Below are 19,125 nucleotides of genomic sequence, written 5' to 3' on the forward strand. Positions count from 1 at the left end.
CACTTATTTAGTTTTAGTTTCTTTATTTTTACCATATTTTTGTCTTTTATTTAAATAGAAGAATTTGAATCTATCTATGTAGTTAATTCATAAGTAAGAATTCACATTTCCAGCTCTCATATTCACCTTACTAGCTCGAGTAGTGTTGTGAGAATGTGTTTATTGACAGAGGGTATCCTTCAGCGTCAACTTAACTAATTTCTCTCACCTAGATAACGGTCAATTTCCGCTGGAAACGGCTAATTCAAGCGGAACTCAGCCATGAGTTCCTTAGATCCTCTACCAGGAACGAGCCCCCACAAACTCCCAGACCCACCAGACACCACAGAATTCCCACCTCTTACCCCAAACCCTCAAAGAAACCACACCCAAACTTCTCATCAGATGAATTTGGGGCAAAATCCCAGCAATGAAGAACAAACTTCCTACAGAGGAGCTCTAGGGCTAAAGACCCAATCCTCTAACAAAGGCAAAATAAGACTTCAACACAGAAAGCATGAAATCATCAATGGGAAACCAGCTGTCACTTTCACGAAAAAGGAACATGACCTTCTAGCTGAGACATGCAAATGGACTCTCGTAGGATATTTTGACAGAAATCGCCCCTAAATTGACAAGATTAGGGCAGATTTCGCTAGAATTATGCCGACGAAAGGGCAAGTGAAAATTGGGGCAAAAGATGCAAAGCATGTATTTATTGATGCTGAGAATGAGGAAGATTACAAATTTATTGCTTCATACAACTATGTTCAGCTTAGCGAAGACCACTCCATGAAAATTCAGAGATGGATTCCCAATTTCAAATCAAATAAGAATACATCCCTAGCTCTAGTCTGGATAAACCTTCCAGATCTTCCATGGCACTACTACGAGTGGGCATCTCTATGTAGGATTGTTGGGCCTATTGGAACTGCTATTGTCATGGATAAAGCTACTCAGACAAAAACAAGACCAACGACAGCCAAGATGAGAATCGAGATCGATCTCCTGAAACCTCTAATCACGGATGTTCAAGTGACCATTCAGAACCCAGAAGGTATTGTAGAAACATTCAATCAAAAAATTGAATATGAAACAGTCCCCCTTTTTTGCTCTCACTGCAGAATTCAAGGACACATAATTGAGGGTTGTCAAAAGGCCCCCAAAACTGCTCAAGTTGATGATCAACCCAAGGAGAGAAATGATGAAGGAATGAGCGACCAACAAAGGGCGAGTCACAACAACAATCAAAGCAATAAAGGAAATGTCAATATTCCTATGATGGCCACAGATAGCATGGTCAATACCATATAGAGAAGCCACCAAATGGAAATTGACACAAACATGAACAACAAATAAGAGACCAAGTCTACCCCAGCAACATTAGGGGAGGGATGGACACAAGTGGACAAGAGAAAAGGGAAAGGCAAAAATAACACTAAGGGGTCTACCTCACCAGTGAGAACACATACTTGTGGGGAACTGAAGACACAAATCAAAATAGCAATCTGCAGCTGAATCACAATATGTTCAATCATCTTGTGGAAATGGAAATAGGGGATCAATTGAGGAAAACTAATCTACATGAGGAGAACAGTGAGCAAAACAAACTTGGAGAAGACTCCACCTTCATCTTTGGAAGCAACTCCAGATGGGACAGAGAACAAGACAACAAAGCAAGGGAAAGAAAACAGAACAAAAATGAAATACATCACCACAACCTTAGAGTCCGAAAAAATAGAAATGATCACCTGACCTACTTAGAGGACAAGAAAACAAACACAAGGCAACAAGGAATATTTAAACAGAAATGATGCAAATAATCGCAAAAGACTGACTTCCAAAAAACAAAAACTCAAGGACAAAGTATACACCACTAAGGAGGCAGCTACTAACGGGGAGAAGAGTGCTCACCAAGGGACCTATATCAACTTCCTGCTAACTCATAACATTGACAACATTACTGGAAAAATGACTAACCTGACCATAAAGGCTCGGGATCGGGATACTCTAAAGGAACAAGAGGGGAATAACCAGCAAAAACCAGAAGCTAAACCCCCAGACTCAATGGAAGAGCTGTATAATGTCCCTGTGAATCTAGTGCAGGATAGGGAGACAGTTCATGGTGACTACCTTAACCAGGAACTATTCATGGAATGCATTGAAGTCGAACTAGAAAAGTCACTATCGGATGATGAAGTGATAAGGGGAAATATCAATAAACCCTACTCTGTGGAGGAACTAGGCTTGCAAGGCAAAGAACAGACAAAGCTTATTACCAACAACAACATGTCTCCAAGAAACCAGGACAACATGGGAGGTAGCGATTATTTTAGAGACGAGTCGATTGACTCCTCAACACCAGGCCAAAGCTCCCCCCACCCTTGAACTTCTCATGATTAGTATTATATCATGGAACATCAGAGGTATAGGGTCGAAAGGATCTCTTGAAAGACTCCAAGCTTTAAAACTTCAATATCAACTCCCTCTCATTTGCTTAGAAGAACCTATGATGGATAGTAACAAGATAGAGAAATTCAAAAGAAAGCTGGGAATGGAAAAAGCATACTTTAATTGCTCCAACAAGGTTTGGATCTTTTGGACCAATGACATCAACATTACTACCCTTCAAGACAAAGAACAACATGTTCATATCAAAGCTGAGCACAATAACTGCCCCTCCTTTCTTCTAACAATTGCTTATGCTAAATGCTCTGAAGAATTGAGGAGGGAGTTGTGGTCTGACTTAAGGAATTTATCTTCTACAATTCAAGAACCATAGGGAGTCATAGGTGACTTTAATGTGATTACGAACAGAGAGGAGAAATTGGGAGGCAGACCTCATAGATTAGAGGAGAGCCTTGATTTCATAGAATGTCTCAATGACTGTGGCCTACAAGATGCAGGCTACACTGGTGCTAAAGTGACTTGGTGCGATAACAGGGATCCACCCCTCACAATATGGAAGAGACTTGACAGATTGGTTTACAATTTAGATTGGTTTGATGAACTCAACAACACTGCTGTAACTCACCTATCTAGATCTTGCTCAGATCATGCGCCTCTCCTGGTTAAGCTTCACCATGAAGATACCCAAGGAACCAGATACTTCAAGTTCCTCAACTTCTGGACGGAACACCCTGATTTTAAACAGACAGTTCAGAACAGCTGGAACATCTACATTCATGGTAACCCCCTATATATCCTTCAGCAAAAGATCAAGAACACTATTAAGGCCCTTAGCACTTGGTCTAGGGCTACCTTTGGTGATATCTATGAAGAACCTAAGAGATTGGAAAGCCTAATTAGTGATCTGGAAGAAAACTGCATGATTAACAACACTCCGGAGAATAGAAGCGAACTGTTAAAGAATAAAGCTGAGTTTATAAGATACTTAAAGATTCATGACTCTATTTTGAGCCAAAAAGCTAGAATCAAATGGTTCAATGAGGGCGATACCAATGCTGCTTACTTCCATGCGACTATCAAAGACAAAAGGAGGAAACTGACAATTAGAAGGATCCAAGTTGGCGAGGGCAACTGGCTTGTGGATTGTGAATCTATAGCTGAGGGAGCTGTGAACTTTTACAAGAACCTTTTCTCTGAAGGCCCCAACAACTCAGACTTTAGGGCCCTGGACTGCATTGAAAGATGTATTACAGAAGAAGATAGCATTAGAATAAGTGTTATCCCCACTCTCCAAGAAGTCACTCAGACTATATTATCCATTGATGTCAATAGCTCACCAAGACCTGATGGACTCAGTGAGATGTTCTACCATAAATGTTAGGACATCATAGATGAGGATGTGCATAATGCTGTTAAAGCTGTGTTTAGTGGCTCAACCCTTACCAAATTCTACACTCACACCTGTATTGTCATGATTCCTAAAGTGGATCACCCCCAAAGTTTCTCTGACCTCAGGCCTATCAGCCTTTGTAATTTGTCTTCCAAAATTATTTCTAAAATTCTCAACGCCAGGCTCTCCAACATTCTTCCCAGAATTATCTCTAGGAACCAATCTGGATACGTTAAAGGGAGATCAATTTCAGAAAACATACTCCTTGCACAAGAGATCATCAACGACATCAACAAACCAAATAGAGGAGGCAATGTTGTCCTGAAACTTGATATGACCAAAGCATATGATAGAGTCTCATGGAGTTTCCTCACAAAAGTTCTTAAGAAGATGGGGTTCACTGACCAATGGATCGAGATTATTCATAAATACATCTCCAACAATTGGTATTCTGTGTTGGTTAACGGAAGAAGAAATGGCTTTTTTCACTCTGAGAGGGGCTTAAAGCAGGGAGACCCTCTCTCCCCTTCTCTCTTCATTCTAAGTGCTGAATTTCTTTCACAAATGTTGAACAATCTTACTAGTAAAGTGGGATACAAAAGTTTTTACATGAAGGCTAACTGTCCTAAAGTTAATCATCTTTCTTTTGCAGATGACACTATTCTTTTCTTTAATGGAAACAAGAGGTCCATGAGATTGGTATTGAGCACCTTAAAGGAATATGAGAAGATCTCTGGGCAACTCATCAATAAGAACAAGAGATGTTTTGCAATGAGCCACAAGACTAGCCTGGTCACTATCAATAGAATGAAGGCTATCACTGGCATGAAATATAAAAAATTCCCTATTAAATACTTGGGATGTCCTCTAACAATAGGAAGGAAGAAGAACGAATTTTATTTAGATAGTGTGAACAAAATCATCGGAAGAATCAGAGGTTGGAATACCAAACTCCTCTCAACTGGAGGAAGAGCAATCCTCATTAGACATGTCCTCCTGGCCCTCCCTATTCACCTCTTGGCCGCTGTAAACCCACCAAAGGGAACTATAGAGTTCATTAAGAAATTTATAGCAAGATTCTTCTAGTCCGGAAAAGATAGTGGAGGGAAGTATCAGTGGGCTGCATTTAAAAATTTGTGCTATCCTTATGATGAAGGAAGAGCTAATTTTAGGAGGTAAAGTGATACGTGTAAGGCCTTTAGAGCAAAACAGTGGTGGAATCTGAGAACTTCAAACTCGCTATGGGGATCTTTCATGATAGCTAAGTACTGTGAATCGAATCATCCTATTACCATTATGTGGAATAAGGGGAACTCGCAAAATTGGAAAACCATATGCGACATCAAAGAAGAAATGGAGCTTAATATTGACTGGAATATTGGAAAAGGGGATGTCTCCTTCTGGTTTGATAACTGGTGCCCATTAGGTCCTTTGTATATGATTACTACCCATAAGGTCCCATTACCAAACATCAAGTTGAATGAGATACTTCAGAACAACATATGGAACTGGAACTCCCTCACCATTCAACCAAATGAAGACACCAAATCTCATCTATTATCCTTAGGCATTGAATTAGAAAACAATTGCTATGATACAGCCAACCGGAGACTTTCCAAATCTGGAAAATTTATCATTAGCTCCACCTGGAATGCTATTACACAAAGAAAAGACCACAATCCTCTCTATAAGAACTTATGGACTAAGAACATTCCTTTCAAGATGTCTTTCCTCCTATGGAGAGCAGTTGGTAACAAACTCTACACAGACAAGAGTGTAACCAGACTTGGAATTACTCTAACTCCCCAATGCTATTACTGTAACTCTACCAATAGTCGAACTGATCTGGAAGACACTAATCACATATTCTACCAAGGTGAACTTGCAAGGAAGATGTGGAGGAATTTTGCGGGGCCATTGGGTATTGGTTGGAAATTCAATAACTTGAACATGACCCTTCTAACCTGGTGGAACCACAAATCACAAAATCCAATCTCGAGATACATTACCAAAAACCTCCCACATATCATTTGTTGGGAACTTTGGAGATCAAGATGTGGAAACAACTATGAGGGGACTAGACCCTCAATGCATAGAACCTGTTCTAATGTCACTTCTTTCATTTTGCAGATGATCAAGAAGCAGTTTACTAGATTACACATTGGAGACAACTGGAGTAGCTTATACGCAGCTTGTGATGCACAGATCCAACAGACAAGCAATATCACAGTGCGATGGCTCAGACCACCTGCGCAAATAGTCAAGCTGAATAGTGATGGAAGTTGCTCTAACGAGCAATGTGGAGGGGGAGGAATTATTAGAAATCAAGAAGGAAAGTTTATCATGGCATACTTCATCCCTCTAGGAGAAGGCACTAGCAACTACGCAGAAGCAGAAGCACTTCTCTTTGGACTGAAATGGTGTGTGGACAAAGATCTAAAGATGGCTATAGGAGAGTCTGACTCGCTCCTAATAGTCAAGTGTGTCAAAAGGGAGTGGAAGCCACCATGGAATATCAGCAAGCAAATTAAAGAGATCCAGAAAATGATTGAAGATCACAACTTCAACATCAATCACTGCTTCAGAGAAGCCAACAGACCTGCAGATAGTTTAGCAACTCTGAGTCACAGAATTGAGGGAAACATGATTTTCAACATTTTCTCTGATCTCCCTAACCATATAAAGGGCCTAGTAAATATGGACAAATGGGGCTTACCTACCTTTAGAATTAAGCACACAAAACCTTCTAACATCATCTATAATCCGCCTTGAGCATACTCTGTTTTTGTTATCCTTTAACTAGGGTATAGAAGATTAGGCACATCTCAATGATCATGTACAAAGTTTGGGATGGCAAACTCAAATTGTAACTTTTTGCACATCAATGATCAATGGTGACTGTTTAAAAAAAAGAAAGAATTCACATTTCCTTTCTTAAAGATGATCTAACTATTTAACTGAAGTTCATTTGAGCTCTACTTTTTATATTAAAAATTATTTATGTTTTTTATTTCACCATCATATAAAATTAAAATTTGTATACATATACGTTAAAAACAATCTTTAACAAAACCGCGCGAAGCGCGGACAATTTTACTAGTATATATATATAGGAGGTACAATAGAAGATGAGCTGATACATCTTTTTGGCTAGTATTAGTATTTATCTATTTTGTCAATTTTTTGACTTTTTACTTTTTTCCCCTGGTATGAAAAATAAAAAACTTCAATATAATCTTCCCTCATTAACTAAAAATGTTTTAATAACATTTTGAAAAAAAAATCATAAAAAGAAGATTATTTTTTATTTCCTATTTTTTTTTTCTTTTTGGTTCTTCTTTGTAAATTTAAATTTCGTATATTGGCTTTCGGCGTGATTATATCGCAGAATAAGAAGAAAGAAGAAGATAGTTGCCGTTTAACCATTTAAGAGCTCTTTAACAATTATACAGATTATATGATTTTATCAAGTACCTGGCAAGATATTTTTCATGTATCCTGTTTTGTTGATTTAATGTAGAAGTATTTTAGCTTGGAAAATGACCTACAAAAGTGAATCATTTGGATCCTAAAGAAGTCTTTGGACTCTGAAGTTGTAATATAGTTACATATGAATGTTTGAAATATCTAACATTTTTTTCCCTGGATTTTAATTTTCTAATATTTGACTCTTATTATTTGGTGATAACAGTCCGAGAAAAGAGGTTTTTCATTGGATGAGAAAGGAGAAGTTTTATTTTGTGTCTCATACAACTGACACTAGTTGTATGATGTATGATACTCCTTTTTGTCTCACAAATTTGTGGATCTCAATCTTATACTTTTGGGTCCATAAAAATCTGGGTCCACAAAACCGTGAGACAAAAAAGATGTCTCATACAACTAGTGTCAGTTGTATGAGACACAAAATAAAATTTTCCGATAGGAAGGAGAGGGAATGCTGCAAAAACATTTACGGTTTACCCAAGAAATTCTTGGGTAAACAACAAATCTATTCCTTTTTTTCTTCTTTTCTTTTTGCATTTCCCTCACCTTTTCATTCATCATATTTTAAAAGTCCAAGAGTCTATTAGACTACTTAATTTCCACCTCCTCAGTTATTTATTTATTAGATAATTTACATTCATTTATCTGCTTTTTGCGTCATCAAACTTTTAATTTGCCCTATAGATCTTTATATTTATTTTTACATATTTTAACATTCATTTATCTCTTAGACAAAAAAATGATTTGTCTTTTTTAAAAGGAATTCGAACCGGGGCTTTCGTTCGTAGAAATAATTAAGAAATACTCCCCGTGATTCTGATCAAGGATATACTAAAATACTTATAAAATATACATGCTACTAAAGCTTTTTAAAAAAAAAAAAAAAAATATAACTACTAATTTGGGGATTTAATACTTTTAGCAATTTAGATTAGATAGAAAATTTACAAGAAATAAAGTAGGAATTCAGTGATATTATTCACAATCGGGCAAAGCGCGGATAAATTTACTAATATGGTATAAAATCAGTTTCACGTATCATGACTTCTATAATTGAAAGAACTTAGAGAATCAACTAAAAATAGATTATATGGTGTCGGAAAGACAAATAATTTTAAATTTCTTAAGAAATCAACGCTGGTGTAAAGAACTACACACACCATGTAGGGAGAATATATAGATATGGGATTGTTACACAAATAGCAAACCAGATTCAATGTTTAATTTGTTTAGCGGCTGGTATACATAGATTACACGTTATCCCTTAAATATTGATCGACTTTTATACCCTCTAAAATTAAAATATATTTTGGAAAAGATAATTGGTTTTTGGATAAAACTGTCACACCAAAATACAAATTCACATGGAATTCATATACGAATTAAGTGTCCTACTCATTATGAAAGTTCTAAAGCTATACCAATCCCACATATATACGAATACTTTTTTACCAATATAAAAAGGGTTATAGCATGCCTATTTGCCGCATATCTTTTCAGATCACGTAAAGCCGATAGGTACATAGTAAACTTTATATTTGATTGCATACCTATTACTATACTATAAGCATGTCCAAAGCTTATTCTCTTTAAGGTTCATCCCAATAACGTTTTTTTATTTGCCAAGTAAAGATAATTTTCCTAACATGGTTTGATTTTGCTTTTTCTTTATTCTTGTATTTTTTTTTGCTATAATTTTTCAGTTATGTTTGTTTTGGCTTTAGTTTTTAGTGAATTTATTTTAATAATATACTTGATTAGCAATTATTATGGTAAATAAAATAACTCAATATACATATTTCTTGTAATTAGCTACATGGTTGCACCGTAGAGGTAGAAGAAGTGGTTCATGAAAATTTGTTATGTCACCTTATATCTTTGCATACGTAAAAGATGATTTTTATATCTTTCATCATATGAATAGTAATATAGTCTCCTATATCATGGTGCATAATAATTGAGACTTTATATCAACTAAGATTTTTTTCTATTGGATTTTAATAAATCACCGCCGCCACAAACATTATTTGACAATGCTAGATAGCCTGCTTTTGTAAGGACAATGCTACGTGAACATCGATTTTGATAATTGCGATGAGTTTGTTTAATATGAAGCACGAACCAACTTGCAAATAGAAAGCTTGAAGATCGAGAGTTATATTAATTCCTGGTTATTCTTTCAACATATACTGTTGGATAAAACTATAGTACTTTTCTAATACATGTTTGAACTAAAGCCAGAATTACTCAAAATAACTATTATTTAACTAACTGAATTAAATTGATCAATTGTGTCAGTTCAAGCGACATGCAATTGTGTTCGTGCTAATACATTTTATGAATAATGTATTAGCACTAATTTTCAACATTTTAAATAGTGTTAATGTCAATTGCTTTATAATTTTTTTTGAAAATAATTTTTGTGATTGAGGTAACATACTCTTGCGATGCATGTATATAGAAACTAGTTATTATAAAATCATGAATACAATGTCGGTTTACAAAAATAACCTTACAATATTAAGCATAATAACTCATATTAAAAGAATATAACTGGAATTCTAAATATTAGCGTTATAATCCTATTAGTTTTAGGACATAATACTACACGTTAGGAATCCTACATGATTATCTTTGGAATCTTATTAGTATAATTACTTTCGGGCTATCTAATTCATATAAAATTGAGAAAGTAAATATTTTTAGTCATGTAATCCTATTACTTTTAGGATATACCTCTTAAAAATTTCTACTAATTTAATTCGAAAACGTGTTATAATGTCCTATTGCTAATTTAATTTGAGAATGTATTGCATTGTCCAAATTCATTTAGAAAAGAAGAGCCTATATTATTGTAAAAGCATAAATACATTATTAATATACCAAAATAACCCTAAAATATTGAGCGGAAGAACTCATAGGAAAAAGACATAACTGCACTAACCTATTTTTCGGACTATAATACCTTATTTGCTAATTTTTTATATTTAAAATTTTAAAATTAATTAAATTTTATCTATTAAATTCTTATTAAAAATACGTAGGAAGGTTTAATAAAATTAATTTCATAAGAATCATCCGTATTGGAAATACATTACCATTCCATAATGTCCAATACCAAAAATAAATAAATTAAATGGACGGCATAAAGAGTAGAAATTGAGAAAAAATGCCCCCTACGATAATATATTTTTATATTATATTTGAACTATTTTTCTACTCAAATAATATTGTTTTATCAATTTTTTGTGTAATATTGAAAATACCCAATTATTAAACAACTAAGAAGATATTTAAGAATATAATGTGTGAGAAAGAAAAAAAAATGGTTGGTAAGAGTCAATATCACTAGTGATTTTACAAACATAAAGATCTAAAGGTGAAATATCATAACAATCTCTTACTCTTTCAAAATAAAATTTATAGTGTATAAAGTTATAATTAAGATCAAATATTCAAAACAAGAGATGAACTGTTATTAAAATCGAAATCAACATAGAATAAATTATTTTTTATGTTAAACTAAATAATTAATCTTTTAATTAATTATTTAGCAAGATAATTCAATTCAATTATTTTTTAAATTCACCATATGAGTAAAATTTTTATTCAAATTAAAATAAATTAGGATACAGAAATTTATTTCATAAAAGAGCATTAGAATACAAAGTAAAAAGGTTAGTATATTATTAAGAATCAAAATGCTATACAAGTGTCTGAGGAAGCACAATCAATCAAGAACAAGCTTTCAAGATTATATTATAAAGAGTCGACTCTGGTAACGGGATTATTCTTTGTAGATGCCTCCGACGGAATCGAAATAATATTTCTATGTCATACATTACTTGCAAATATCATATCAAGAGATATGACACTGTTAGCAATAATAACAAGTGGTGTACCAATAATGATTTCACTGTGAGGCCGTCCACTTTAGATTTGATATACATGTCACGACCCGAATTTCTCACCGTCGGGACCGTGATGACGCCTAACATTGTACCCGCTAGGCAAGCCAACGTTTCAGGATATTCTATTTTTTTCTTTTATCTTTCAAATGTTTATTACTTAACAATATAAAAACAACGGAAATAACTGTGGAAGAAGATAATTTAAAGGTTTAACTTTATGCAATAACGAAAATCAAAGTAACATCCACCCAGAACCGATGCCACAACTCACGAACTGTCTAAGATTGCTACAAATAAAGGTCTGAACGAAAAGTTTATATCTATCTGAAGTAGATAGAACAGAAAATAAAATGAGATAGAAGGGGATGCCAGGACCTGCAGACGCCTGCAGGACTACATTGGGTCTCCGATGCACAGTGATAGCAACCAACCTCATGATCAGGCACTAGCTCCAAAGTCTGCACAGAAAGTGCAGAGTGCAGTATCAGTACAACCGACCCCATGTACTGGTAAGTGCCGAGCCTAACCTCGACGAAGTTGTGATGAGGCTACAATGGGGCATACAACATGTATAACCTGCACAAAGTGTATTAAAGCAATAACTGGCATTAAGTAAATCCGGAACCCAATTGTTCCACTAAATTTCAGCTATAACCAATCCTTAAAGGTGTTCCATCATCAAAATAATAGACCTCAATAGATAATGAACACTTAACAACAATTGATGCGGCGCGCATCTCGATCCCATCATATACACAACAACAGAATCAATATTCACTTTTATTCCTTCTTGTTGCAGCGTGCAACCCGATCCTACCTGTCCACTCTTATTACTCCTCAACACATATCACCCTTATTCCTCCTGTTGCGGCGCACAACCCGATCCCACCTGTCCACCCTTATTACTCCTTATTGCGGTGTGCAACTCGATGCCATCATATAATACTGTTGCGGCGTGCAACCCGATCCCAATATACAAATCAACACAAATTACAAAAATAAAGAAGAGTGATTCACAAATTAAGTCAAATCCTCCAATGTACTTATACCTCATTTCACGCAACTGTCACGACCCGGATTTCCCACCCTCGAGAGTCGTGATGACGCCTACTAATGTGAGCTAGGCAAGCCAATTCTTAACTGCTACTTCATTAACAAGTTACTTATTTTGACAATTATCAGTAATATCATGAAAACAACGGAATTAAATAAATATGTGGAAGACATAAATTAAAGAAACTGAACAATAATGCGGAAATCAACATATGCCTCTACCCAAGAACTGGTGTCACATTACACACTAACTTCTAAGAGTACTAAATACAACCGTTTGAAAGAAGAATATAAACTGTTTGTCTCGGAAACATGAGATAACAGATTGAAATAAAAGAGAGAGGAAACGCTGGGCCTGCGGACGCTTGCAAGGCTACCTCGGTGTCTCAGTGGACTGAAGGCTGACTCTCTTTCTACTGCTGCTATCCAAGACCTGGATCTATGCAAAAGAGCACAGAGTGTAGTATCAACACAACCGACCCCATGTGCTGGTAAGTGTCCAGCCTAACCTCGGCGAAGTAGTGACGAGGCTAGGACCAGACTACCAAGTAAACTTGTGCAGTTCGAATATACATATACAACGAAAAAGAAATACAGGAAGTAAACAATTAATAAAGGAAGGGGAGCATGCTGTGGGGAGATAACAGTTTCAAATAAGTAATCTCAAATAAAGAAAGAAACAACAAGGTCAGAATATCAATATGAATCAGAAATCCTAAACTTGCACGGCATCACCCTTCATGCTTTACTCTCGTCCTCACCAAATCAATCGTATCAATAATCATGTCCACGATATCACGCTTCGTGCGTTTACTCTCTTTCCTCACAGTATAATCAATGAATATTAGTACGGAATGGTACATCGTATGGCACGACATCACCCTTCGTGCTTTACACTCTTTCCTCACAATATCAAGCAGTGCACAACATCACCCTTCGTGCTTTACACTCTTTCCTCACCCAAACAACAATCACAAATAAGGGGAAAGGAAGTAAACTAATAATGATAGAAATTCCGGCAAGGGAATGCAATTAAACAGTTAAATTCCGACAAGGGAACAATATCAATAAATTTCCATATCCCGGCAAGGGAGAAAATCAACAAAACAACAAAACGTCCCGGCAAGGGAATAAACCAATAACTCTTTCTCTTTCTTTCACTTTCATCTCATAGTTCACATTATCACTTGAGCCAATGCTCCAAAGATTTAAATATCTCATATACCTTCACAATTTGTATTTCAACTCGAGCCAACGCTCCACGAAGTTTAAAGATCACAATTTCCTTTCACATACTCTCTACAACATATAGAAATCATCAATCAAGCATGGAAGTTATAATAAAACCAGGATATTCGCAATATAAGGACTCACGGTCATGCTAGACACCAATGTATAGATACTCGTCACCATGCATATACATCGTACTCGACAATTAGCAAGTAGCAATTAAGACTCAACTTCTATTCCCTCAAGCTAAGGTTAGACCAAACACTTACCTCAACTTCCACGGCCAAATCAATCCACAACAACCGCTTTCCCTCTCGAATTCGGCTCCAACTCAATCAAGTTTATTCAATAATGACTTCATAATATCAATATATGCTAAACAAATCAAACCCAATGCCTAATTATAGATTTCCAAGCTTTCTTCCCAAAATCCCAAAAATCGACCCCGGGCCCGCTTGGTCAAAACGCGAGGTTCAAACCAAATTTATATCTCCCATTCACCCACGAGCCCGAATATATAATTTGTTTTCAAATTTGACCCCAAAACGAGGTCTAAATCAAGAAAAATCAAAAAGCTCTAACTCTACCCAAATCCCCAATTTTCTACCCTAAATTACATGTTTAGGCTTAGGAATTCATGAGATGTTTAAGAAAATGGAAGGAAACAAGCAAGGATTACTAACCCACGAAGTCTTTGGTGAAGGATAGCTTCAATGGATGCCTAAGGACCTTGGAGAAGAAGGAGTTTGTGAAAACTTAATGAAATCCCGTAGCTACTGTTTCTGAAAATTAAAAATATAACTGGGCGAAATTGCCCTTCGCGTTCGCGACAGGATGGTCGCGTTCGCGAAGGGTAGGGCTTAACAGACCATCGCATTCGCGGAAGGAGGCACGCAAATGCGGAGAGTAAAATGGTGAGGCCCTGAAATTGGTCTATGCGAACGCTGAAAGAGGCACGCGATCGCTAAGAGGCAAAGCTACGCGAACGCGAGTAGGCTTACGTGAACGCGCTAAAGAAAAGGAGACTCAGCCCTCAGAGTCAAATAACCCTATGCGAACTCGAGGTCAGGAACGCGAACGCGAAGGAGGAAAAATTAGAGCATCGCGAACGCGAGAGGAACAATGCGAACGCGTAGAAGAAATTGGGTCTGCAACACCTGAAGCAAATCTGCAATTTTTCTAAGTTTGAAAGCACTCCGAAACACTCCCGAGCCCTCGGGGCTCCTAGCCAAACAGATGCACTAACTCAACAACATTCTACGAACTTAACCGTGCGATCAAATCGCCAAAATAACATCAAAAACCACGAATCAAACATCAAAATCACTAGTTTTTCTTCAAACTTCATAAACTTTCAAATTTAGAGTTTTAAGTCCGAAACACGTCAAACGACGTCCAATTTCAACCAAACTTCAGAAATATCTTAAACCACATATAATACCTGTATCGGGTGCTGGAACCAAAATACGGGCCCGATACCAACACGTTCTAACCAATTTTCATTTCAATTTTCTTTATAAATTTCAGAAAAACAATTTTACTCAAAAATTCATTTCTCGGGCTTGGGACCTCAAAATTTGATTCCGGGAATACACCCAAGTCCCGTATTTTCCTACGGACCCTCCGGGACCATCAAATCACGGGTCCGAGATCTGTTTACCCAAAATATTGACCGAAGTCAAATTTATTAATTTTAACATCAAAACTTAGCATTTTCACAAAATTTCATATTTAAACTTTCCGGCTACAAGCCCGGACTATGCATGCAAATCGAAGCGACTTTAAATGAAGTTTTCAAGGCCTTGGAAGCACATAATGGGTAAGAAAATAGGTGATGACCCTTTGGGTCATCACATTCTCCACCTCTAAAACAACCATTCGTCCTCGAACGGACAAAAGAAAGAAGTACCTGAGTCGGGGAATAGGTGGGAATCACGGCTCCACATATCAGACTCGGACTCCTAGGTCGATGCCTCAGGAGGCTGACCTCTCCACTGAACACGAACATAAGGGAAACTCTTGGATCTCAACTGACGAACCTACCAGTCTAGAATAGCTGTCGGCTCCTCCTCATAAGACAGATCCTTGTCCAACTGGACAGTGCTAAAATATAACACGTGGGATGGATCGCCGTGATATTTTCGGAGCATGGACGCACGAAAAACTGGATGCACGACTGATAAGCTAGGCGAAAATGCAAGTATATAAGCCACCTCTCCCACGCGATCAAGAATCTCAAACGGGCCAATGAACCTAGGGCTAAGCTTGCCCTTCTTCCCGAATCTTATCACGCCCTTCATAGGTGACACTCGGAGAAATACCCGCTCACCAACCATGAACGCCACACCTCGAACCTTGCGGTCTGCATAACTTTTTTGCCTGGACTGGGTTGTACGAAGCCTATCCTGAATGATCCTGACCTTGTCTAAGGCCTCCTGAACCAAATCTGTACCCAACAACCGAGCCTCTCCCGACTCAAACCATCCAACCGGAGATCGACACTGCCTACCATATAAAGCCTCATAAGGAGCCATCTGGATACTCGACTGGTAGTTGTTGTTGTAGGCAAACTCTGCTAAAGGCAAGAACTGATCCCATGAACCTCCAAAGTCAATAATACAAGCTCAGAGCATATCCTCCAATACCTGAATAGTCCGCTCGGACTGCCCGTCCATTTGAGGATGAAATATTGTACTCAACTCAACCTGGGTGCCTAACTCTCACTGAACTTCTCTCCAGAAACGCGAGGTAAACTGCGTACCTCGGTTCGAAATGATAGATACCGGCACACCATGAAGGCGAACAATCTCCCGGATATAGATCTCAGCTAACCTCTCGGATGAATAAGAGACTGCCACAGGAATAAAATGCGCTGATTTGGTCAGCCTATCAACAATGACCAAAATGCGTCGAACTTCTTCCGAGTCAGCAGAAGTCCAGTAACGAAGTCCATATTGATCCGCTCCCACTTCTACTCGGGAAGCTCAATCCTCTGAAATAAACCACCAGGCCTCTGATGCTCGTACTTAACCTGCTGACAATTCAAACACCATGCCACAAATGCCATAATATCCTTCTTCATTCTACGCCACCAATAATGTTGCCGCAAATCTTAATACATCTTCGCGGCACCCGAATGAATAGAGTACCGGGAACTATGGGCCTCCTCTAAAATCAACTCTCGAAGCCCCTCCACATTAGGCACCCAAACTCACCCCTGCAGTCTCAAAACTCCATCAGCATTTAAGGTAACCTGCTTGGCACCTCTACGTTGCACCGTGTCTCTAAGGACACAAATGGGGATCATCAAACTGCCAATCACAGATATGCTCCAATAACGAATAACGAGCGACCGTGCAAGCTAATACTCGACTAGGCTTAGAAATATCCAACCTCACGAATTGATTGGCTAAGGCCTGAACATCCAAAGCAAGCGGCCTCTGACTGACCGGAATAAAAGCAAGACTGCCCATACTAGCTGACTTCCTACTCAAAGCATCGGCCACCACATTGGCCTTCCCCGGGTGATATATGATAGTGACATCATAATCCTTCAACAACTCCAACCACCTCCTCTACCTCAAATTCAACTCCTTTTACTTGAACAAGTACTGAAGACTCTTGTGATTAGTGAAAACCTCACACACCACGCCATACAGATAGTGCCTCCAAATCTTCAATGCGTGAACAATGGCTGCCAACTCCAAATCATGCACTGGATAGTTCTTCTCATGAATCTTCAACTGCCTCGAAGCATAAGCAATGACCTTGCCATCCTGCATCGGCACTGCACCAAGCCCAATACGGGAAGCATCATAATAGACTATATAAGGCCCTGAACCTGTGGGCAAAGCCAATACTGGTGCCGTAGTCAGAGATGTCTTGAGCCTCTGAAAGCTCACCTCACACTCGTCTAACCATCTGAACTGGGCACCTTTCTGGGTCAACCTGGTCATCGGGGCTGCAATAGATGAGAATCCCTCCACGAACCGACGATAGTAGCCTACCAACCCCAAGAAACTCCGAATCTCTATAGCTGATGCTGGTCTAGGCCAGTTCTTAACTACCTCAATCTTCTTCGGGTCAACCTGAATATCCTCTGCTGATACGACATGACCCAGGAATGCAACTGAACTCAACTAGAACTCACACTTCAAGAACTTCGCATATAGCTGACTATCATTCAGAGTCTGAAGAACTACTCTGAGATGCAGCTCGTGCTCTTCTTGGCTGCGGGAATATACCAGAATATCATCAATGAAGACTATCACGAATGAGTCCAAATAAGACCTGAACACTCGGTTCATCAAATCCATAAAAGCTGCTAGGGCATTTGTCAACCCAAATGACATGACCAAGAACTCCTAATGCCCATACCGAGTGCGAAAAGCTGTCTTAGGGACATCAGATGCCCTAATCCTCAACTAATGGTAGCCAGATCTCAAGTCTATTTTTGAAAATACCTTGGCACCCTGAAGCTAATCGAACAAATCATCAATCCTCGGCAGTGGATACTTATTCTTGATGGTGACTTTGTTCAACTGCCGGTAATCATGCACATTCTCATCGAACCATCCTTTTTCTTGACAAACAACACCGGCGCACCCCAAGGTGAAATGCAGGGTCTAATGAAACCCTTCTCAAGCAAATCTTGCAACTGCTCCTTCAACTCTTTCAACTCTGGCGGGGCCATGCGATATGGCGGAATAGAAATGGGTTGAGTGCCAGGAATCAAACCGATGCAGAAATCAATATCCCTATCGGGTGGCATACCCGTCAAGTCTGAAGGGAAAACATCAGGAAACTCACGAACCACGGGCACCGAATCAATATAGGGAACCTCAGCACTGGAATCACGAACATAAGCAAAATAGGCCAAACACCCCTTCTCGACCATACGCTGAGCCTTCACGTACGAGATAACACTGCGGGTAGAATGACAGGAGTCCCCCTCCACTCTAAACGGGGCAAATCCGGTAAAGCTAAGGTCACAGTCTTGGCGTGACAATCCAAGATGGCGTAGTACGGGGATAACTAGTCCATCCCCAATATAACATCGAAGTCGACCATGTCTAACAACAACAAATCGACACGGGCCTCAAGACCCCCAATCACCACAATACATGAATGATGAACTCGATCGACCATAATAGAATCACCCACCGATGTAGACACATAAACAATAATACTCAATGAATCACTAGGCATGACCAGGTACGGTGCAAAATAAGATGACACATACGAATACGTAGACCCTGGATCAAATAGCACTGAAGCATCTCTATCACAAACCAGAATGGTACATGTAATGACTACATCTGAAACCTCAACCTCGGGCCTAGCTGGAAGGGCGTAACATCGGGGCTGTGCCCTACCACCCTGAACTACATCTCTGGCAATTAGCAAGTAGCAATTAAGACTCAACTTCTATTCCCTCAAGCTAAGGTTAGACCAAACACTTACCTCAACTTCCACGGCCAAATCAGTCCACAACAACCGCTTTCCCTCTCGAATTCGGCTCCAACTAAATCAAGTCTATACAATAATGACTTCATAATATCAATATATGCTAATCAAATCAAACCCAATGCCTAATTATAGATTTCCAAGCTTTTTTCCCAAAATCCCAAAAATCGACCCCGGACTCGCTTGGTCAAAACGCGAGGT

The 19,125-nt window shown here is 38.3% G+C and overlaps 2 protein-coding genes across 2 annotated transcripts; both read left to right on the plus strand.

Annotated features, from left to right (window-relative positions):
* Window positions 1-642: 642 nt before the first annotated feature.
* Window positions 643-1,293, plus strand: LOC104218041 (uncharacterized). Its single transcript, XM_009768442.1, has one exon. It carries the CDS (start codon window positions 643-645, stop codon window positions 1,291-1,293), a length of 651 nt encoding a protein of 216 aa, XP_009766744.1.
* Window positions 1,294-5,131: 3,838 nt separating this feature from the next.
* On the plus strand, window positions 5,132-6,550 carry LOC104218042 (uncharacterized). The gene has a single exon (XM_009768443.1). The coding sequence runs from the start codon at window positions 5,132-5,134 to the stop codon at window positions 6,548-6,550; it is 1,419 nt and encodes a 472-aa protein (XP_009766745.1).
* The last annotated feature ends 12,575 nt before the right edge of the window (window positions 6,551-19,125 follow it).

This window comes from Nicotiana sylvestris, chromosome 12, assembly GCF_000393655.2.
Source record: "Nicotiana sylvestris chromosome 12, ASM39365v2, whole genome shotgun sequence".
Classification (NCBI taxonomy): domain Eukaryota; kingdom Viridiplantae; phylum Streptophyta; class Magnoliopsida; order Solanales; family Solanaceae; genus Nicotiana; species Nicotiana sylvestris.

Bases quoted from the DNA above. Each gene is read 5' to 3' on its own strand.
- LOC104218042 (XM_009768443.1), top strand. From the start codon at position 5,132: ATGGAGCTTAATATTGACTGGAATATTGGAAAAGGGGATGTCTCCTTC.
- LOC104218041 (XM_009768442.1), top strand. From the start codon at position 643: ATGCCGACGAAAGGGCAAGTGAAAATTGGGGCAAAAGATGCAAAGCAT.